Source organism: Penaeus chinensis, chromosome 2 (assembly GCF_019202785.1).
Source record: "Penaeus chinensis breed Huanghai No. 1 chromosome 2, ASM1920278v2, whole genome shotgun sequence".
Taxonomy (NCBI): domain Eukaryota; kingdom Metazoa; phylum Arthropoda; class Malacostraca; order Decapoda; family Penaeidae; genus Penaeus; species Penaeus chinensis.
Window position 1 is genome coordinate 42867123 of NC_061820.1, and position 7500 is coordinate 42874622.

Sequence of the window (7500 nt, forward strand, 5' to 3'; positions counted from 1 at the left end):
CCCTCCCCCTCCTTCCCTCCAACCTTTCCTTATTACTTTGCATTGTTGCATTATTTCCTAATTATTTTCTCTCGTTTTTCCTCCTCAATCTGCGGCGTCACGTTCGCGATATCGGTCGTTCTTTCTGTTATAATGCATCCGTTTACTGTGTCATTATTATTTATTATATACATATATATATATATATTTTTTTTTTTTGGCATTATTTAGTGTCATTCTGTCGTGGGCGTCGTTTGCAAGGAATTTGGAAGGGAATTTGATCAGAGCTTCGTTGAAATCGCTTTTGTATCCGCGACATCTTGGGAGGCTGGGCTTAGTTAGCGGGAGGTCTGAATTTTTTATTTTTTATTTTTTTTTATTTGTGATGTGTAAATCGAGATGATTGTTGGCATTGTTTTTGTTGTTTTTGTTGTTATTATGATTATGATTATGAGTATGATTATTATGTTTATTCTTATTTATGATGATTGTTATTATTATTATTATTATTATTGAATTATTATTACTGTTGTTATTATGGTTGTTGTTATTATTATTATTGTTATTATTATTACTATTATTATTAGTATTATTAGTATTATATTATATTATATTATCATTGTATTATCATTATCATTATTATCATTATTGTTATTATTGTTTTTATTATTACTATCATTATCATTATTTTTATTCCCATTTTTATTAATTTAGAAAAGGAAGGAATTGTGTCGCCGATGTCGGTGTCTCTCTTTCCTTGTCTCTTATTATGCGGGTTTGTCACCCTTCCCTTCCTCTTCCTCCGTCATTTCAGTCTTTGCTATCTTCCTTCTTCGTACTTTCTATTTTTTTCGTGTTCTGCCTCGTCATCGTATCTTATCTGTTATTTCTCCTTTACGCTTGACTCATCTTCCGTACGCGCGCCTTTCTCCCGTCGCCCATAGTCTTTTTTCGGGAGGGCGCACGCACGCACGCACGCACAGGAACGGTGTGTTTGTGCTTGCAATGAGCGATGGGTTCCACGCGCTCGCACCCCCGCATGCACGCGGTCACGTTAACGCTCACGCTTCCACGCGCGGGCACACATATACACACAGACGCACACACATACACATACACGCACACACACACATACACATAGACGCACACACATACACACGCACGCACACACATACACATGAACACACACATATACACACGAACGCGCGCACACACACACACACACACACACACACACACACACACACACACACACACACACACACACACACACACACACACAAACACACACACACACACACACACACACACACACACACACACACACACACACACACACACACACACACACACACACACACACACACACACAAACACACACACTCACACACACACACACACAAACACACACACTCACACACACACACACACACACACACACACACACACACACACACACACACACACACACACACACACACACACACACACACACACACACAAACACACATACACACACATACACACCTCCCCCTCTCCTATCTCCCTCCTCTCCCTCCTTTCCCTCACCTCCCTCCCTTCCCTCCCTCCCCTTCCCCCATCTACCATCCTTCCTACCCTCATACTTCTGTCTATCTGTCTCTTCATCTCCCCCTTTCTTCCCTCCGTCTCACCCTCTCCCTCCCTCCCTCCCTCCCTCCCTCCCTTCCCTCCCTCCCATTTCCGCCTCTCCCCTCCTTCCTTCCCTCTCTCCTTCCCTCCCTCCCATTTCCGCCTCTCCCCTCCCTCCCTCCCTCCCTCCCTCCCTCCCTCCCTCCCTCCCTCCCTCCCTCCCCTCCCTCCCTCCCTCCCTCCCTCCCTTCCTCCCTCCTTCCCTCCCTTCCCTCCCTCCCATTTCCGCCTCTCCCCTCCCTCCCTCCCTCCCTCCCTCCTTCCCTCCCTTCCCTCCCTTCCCTCCCTCCCATTTCCGCCTCTCCCCTCCCTCCCTCCCTCCCTCCCTCCCTCTTTCCCTCCCTCCCATTTCCGCCTCTCCCCTCCCTCCCTTCGAGCGTGGCTGCACATCGGGGCCATCGCGCCGGAGTGACCAAGAGTCTGGAGGGTAAATATTAGTTGACGACCAACACCTTTGCCTCTTGCGGGCGCGTGTGTTTGGGGGGGGGGGGGGAGTGGAAGAGGGAAAAGAGGGAGGGAGAGGAGAGGGAAAGGAGAGGGAAAGGAGGGGGAAAGGAGGGAAGGGGAGGAAAGGAGAGGAGAGGAAAGGAGAGGGAGACGTAAAGAAGAGGCTGAAGAAAAGGAAAAGAGACACTGACAGAGAGATTGAAAAACTGAGTGACTGACAGACTGACTGACTCGACAGAGAGGGCAAAAAGAGACATAATAAACCCTCCGCTCCCCCCCTCCCCCCTTCCCCCCATGCAGCTCAGGCTCTGCGGTTTAAGCCGAAGTAAATATGTAAGTGAGTAACGGTCGTGCGCTTGGGAGGTTTCCGGCGCGAATGGCCCCCCCTTCCCCCCCCTTCCCTCCGTCCCTGAAACGCTGATATAATGTCTTGATTTCTCCTCCTCCAGGATGTGGTGGATCCAGCAGGCGTGGCGAGTGCTGGTGGTGGTGGTGGCGTGGCGGCTGGTGATGCTGCGCAGCCCGGCGGCCCGGAGAGCGTGGTACGGCCTCTTCCGCCTCCTCGTCAGGCTCCTCACCCACCTGCCGATCCTCAACAGGATATGAGGCACGCCACCGCCTAGGATCTACCCCAACAGCTCCTCCGTCATCGTCGTTTTTCTCTGGTCACCCTCGCCCTGCGCCTGGCTGTGCTCATAAGGGCGGCCTCAGCTCGACCCGTTGTTGTTAATAATCATCGATATCTTGTCGCGGTTGGGCCCTCAGGCTCGGCCTCCGCGCCCTCTCGCGCCTCTCGCTCGCCCGCGCGGGTCCTGCTCCGGGGCGAGGCGACGCCGAGGGAGGCTCTCTCTCTCTCTCTCTCTCTCTCTCTCTCTCTCTCTCTCTCTCTCTCTCTCTCTCTCTCTCTCTCTCTCTCTCTCTCTCTCTCTCTCACTTTCCCCTTTACTTGATTATTGTCATTGTCGTGCGCCGGGCGGATCCGAAGAATGAGAAGAGAAGAGGGACAGAGAGGAGGAGAGGGGGAGGGGGTGCAGGAGAGGGGGGGAGGATCTGTGGCACGCCCCGCTCCAGAGGCCGCGAAACCGCCGTCACCCTCCGCCTGCGCCGCCTTCGAACTTCCCTAGTCAAAACCTCAGGCCCGTTTTCTAGGACACAGCTCCGCCGCCTCTCATCCCGTGTTTCCTCTGCGCTGCGGTTCCCTCTGGCGTTCCTGCAATCCTCCGCCAATGCCCTTTTTTTGAGTCCCTTGTGCAGTCTTTTCCTCCGCCGCTCTCTCTTGCCCTGGCCTGCCTGGAAGCAGTGCGCCGCCACTGGCTGGACGGGAAGGGCCCTGAGCCGCGTCGAGATCTGTGATAAACTTGCCCTTCTTCGAAATTGATGCCTGCTCCGCAGCCGCTGGCCCGCGCCCGAGTGGCCGAGTCGAGACTCTCCGGCCCGCGACGCGAAGGCCTGGAGGGGGTGTTTAGGCGCATAGTCATCTAGTGAACATTTTAGCAGTAAACTGTGTATATATATGGCATAAAGTCTCTAGTGCATGGATTCTTTGGCTGTCCCAAGGAACGCCTTTAAAGCTAGACGAAGTTTAGTGTAAAGTGTAAACCCAAGGGTGCAGAGAGGAGCGTCCTTCCGGGCAGCCTTCTGGTAGGACGCCAGGTGGAGGCGGGGGGCGGCCCGACGCGAGACCCCTCGGGCAGCGCCTCGGGCCTTCGCGGAGTCGATTCCCACCGGGGCGCTCTCTCACGTGCACGGGAGATCGCCCTGTGGCCGCCCCCCTGCCCGCCTGCCTCCTGCGAGCGATGGGCGTGAGGGACCTTTGCCCGCCCGCCCCATCCCGCCTCGCGGCCAGGCTCGTCCCAGGATGCTCAAGCTAATGTCGGTCACGCCTTATTTCGCTGCGTAGTCGGGATTCTGGTAACTCTCCGTTTTGTTGTCATTTGCCGCACAAAGTTTGTATTCACTCGAAGGGGGAGGGACTAGTATTACCTTACGTCGCTGCTTTCTGAATGTCACCGCGCAGGCTCTCGGGGGCCCGGACCGCACCTCGTAGGCTCTCGGGGGCCCAGACCGCACCGCGCAGGCTCTCGGGGGCCCGGACCGCACCTCGCAGGCTCCTGACAGAGATCGCTGCGAGTCACTGGGCATTTCGCAGACCGGGGCGGCGTCTCTGCCTCGGTTCCGCCGCAGCCTCGGCATCTCACGGCTGAGACCAAAATCCAGGAATCCCACGTCGGCTTACGAATTGAAGGATAGCATAGGGACCCTCACTCGCGGTTCCTGGGGGCATGGCCTGCACCGGGGGCGCTACGGTGCTCGTGCGAATAGAGTGCGAAGCGTTATCAAAGCTTGGGTTGAGCCACGTATGAGACAACGGTGCCCTGTAATTGTTTCGTTTGAATATGTGTGTGTGTTTGTGTATATATACATGAATGAACACTTATGCACTTACACGCACACATCCATTAACGTTTCTATTGATATTTCTATTGAAAGGAGAACATTTATATTAAACGTTCAGGCATTGCATTGTGCGAATGGCTCCGTCACCTTGCTGTTGAAATGTTGCTCGGGGAAGGGATGCCTTTGCGGATCTATCGTTGATAATGCAACTTGCAACTTAGCTGCGCATCCTATAGTCAATCATGGAACATCTTGTATTTTTCTCTCCATTTTTTCATATATCATAGAGTTTCTTTCCTACTCCATGCCCACGCAACCCGTGGGCGTGCGGATAACCAGCATTTGTATGTACCGGTATTCTGTATTTCATTTTTCCTCGAGTCTTGTTTTCTCGTCGCATTTATTGTTTTCGTTAAGAAAGGTGGATTGTCTGTGCTGTCGACTTTTAAAAGATAAGGAATTCCTGCATTTGTTAGCATATCCTTTCTTATTGCATGATTTAATTACCAAAGACATTATACGGTTTACAATGTTTTCAATGTATTTGATCCAAAAAAAAAAGAAGGTTGTTATGAATAAACATCGGGTTATGCAAATGAAGTATACATGTCGGTGTTTAGCTCTGTCCCTTTCCAACATTCCGTTAGTTTCCGGGACCATCGGAGTCAGCACGAAGGAAGACGCACTTGTGGGTTTGTTATTGAAGGCCGTTCTCGCCTCTCCTTTTCCACCGTATCCTTTATTTATTGTCGATTTATATTTTGATGTAATTCGGTATGTCAGCGGGAAGTGTAGTTCGTCATTCGGTTAGAAAGAGACAAATCGTGTCTTTGCAGTCACCAATTTGCAACACGGAGAGGCTTGAGCGTCTTCGTGTGGGATGTGTTAAGTCTTCGTTCGTAAAAGGTTAGTCTTGTTTCCCTGCTGGCGGTGATCTCGCGCTGATTATTAATTCACTAAGTAACCACTGTGACTGTTATTTTCCCAGGTCGTTATAGCTATGAATTGTTCATATTACTTTCCTCTTGTTTGGAAATATTCCCCTTCTCAGTGACTGCGTGTATCTTCAGTGCTTTCGGCCCAGCCTCAATTCCTTTCAGTATTATCAATATCATTACTCGTGCTTATTAAGACGATGGCTTTCGTGATTGTTTTTGTGTTAAGGATGCCTTCAGTATTATCTTGTATTTATTTCATTATTATCATTATCAGAGGCAGCACGTTCGCCCACCACATTCCTGCAATAAAAAATAGAGAAAGAAGTCTGGTGCTTTTTTGTAATTTCTTCTTTCTCACGGACGTGTTTGAGATGATTTCGAACGGAGAAGAGAGGTAAAGAGAAAGAGAGAGAGAGAGAGAGAGAGAGAGAGAGAGAGAGAGAGAGAGAGAGAGAGAGAGAGAGAGAGAGAGAGAGAGAGAGAGAGAGAGAGAGAGAGAGAATAAAAGAGACGCATGAAAGCGGAACAGGCACGGAGCTGGATCGTAAGAGCAAGATGGACATATAAATCAGAGAAGAGTTATTGCTAAGATACGAAGAGGAGCGAGGCAGATTCACACGAACTGCGGTTAGGGAAATGCGTCAGTCGTGTCTTCACAGTCACAGCCCGAAAGTCACAGTTCCACAGTCACAGCTTTCATAATTATTCAGATCCTGTCACCTACAGGAAGGGACGCACGGGTGACCTGGTAACTTTGGACAAACACGATTTCCCTTGAAATTAAGTGAAAAGCGCTTTGTTTTCAGTCTTTCTGTCCAGTAAGATCCTTTATGCGGACGTCAAGTCACTTTCCACTTGTTTTCGGTGATGTTAAAGTTAGGGATGGGAGGGGAGGGACTTGCCATGACTCTAGGGGATAACTTAATCATGCCATATTTCCCATCTTTGTAGAATCATTTCCATCCTCTTTGAAGTTGTTATGGTTAGATGGCGTTAGGTGATTTCTGAAGCGTCCTTATAGAATTTTTATCTTCTTTTTTAATTTGATTAGGCTGTAACGTATTTGGTCAAGGAAAAGGGAGGGGTACACTCACCATAGAGCTTAGTTGGACAGTTCAATTTAAGAAGCACGGATTTAATTTTTCGAGGCTTGTGTACGTAGCTTACGGGTGTGTAAACGATGCCATTCAATGTTTCCGCACCTGTGTTGGGTTGGGAAGGCACCTGCGCTTTTAGGCAAGTGTGTTTCCGCCGATCTTTGGAACACGTGTTGTTTAAGAACGCCTTTAACGATCGTAACATGAACCTGTTACAGTTTTTGTATGCTTTGAGGCATTTAGTGAGTTCTGAAGGGAGTTAAAAAGGAGTGAATAAGTGCGAACCGAAAGGCCACGTGTAGTCAGAGTAGTGCCATTGGGGAAAACGAGGTGTTAATAAGTTAAATAGACCTTGGTTGGGAAGCACTGTTTCGTCCCCGTCCCCATTCCGCCCGACCTTATTTCCTTCCCGTCTTCCTTCCTTTCTTTTCGCCCCGACCTTCTGTGAGGTAATTTCTTGCCCGAGTGAAGGTTAGCGAAACATGGACAGAGGAAGAAAGTGACTGTTGCTTCGGGAAAAAATGTGAAAATCAAGAAGGAAAAGTGGACTGACATACGGACAAAAAAAAATAGAAAACAAAATAACGGTCTAAAAGTGGTCTTGTTTATGCACGATATATGAATCCGTATTATTATTATTAATATTATTTTTTTTGGTTTAAATTTGGGTGAATATTTAACCCGGGGGGCAGTGACTGTTCTGTCGTTGATCGTGATTAATGTTAAGAAGATTAAATAGTTATTTTACTTGACGGTAATGATTATTCGAATTTGAAAAGGAGTCGAGGAATTGCACAGAACTCGCGGTTTGCCAACTGTCCTCCGGCGCTCCGACCTCAGTTCGCTTCGCGTGATCTTTTTCCAACGCACAAAATGTACACAGACACACACCTACACATAATCAACACACATGTACACTCTTTAAAATCCCGACCCCGACCCACACCTTCCCCCCCCCCCCCCTCAACCCT

At 49.2% G+C, this 7500-nt stretch overlaps 1 protein-coding gene across 1 annotated transcript in view; it reads left to right on the top strand.

Moving 5' to 3' along the window:
- The window catches only part of LOC125030460 (putative fatty acyl-CoA reductase CG5065), a gene marked incomplete in the record, with an annotated part of 31757 nt that extends 25898 nt beyond the window's left edge, over nucleotides 1-5859 (top strand). Inside the window, 1 exon segment of the mRNA XM_047620501.1 lies at nucleotides 2547-5859. Coding sequence (XP_047476457.1) covers nucleotides 2547-2703 — 157 coding nt within the window.
- Between the last annotated feature and the right edge of the window lie 1641 nt (nucleotides 5860-7500).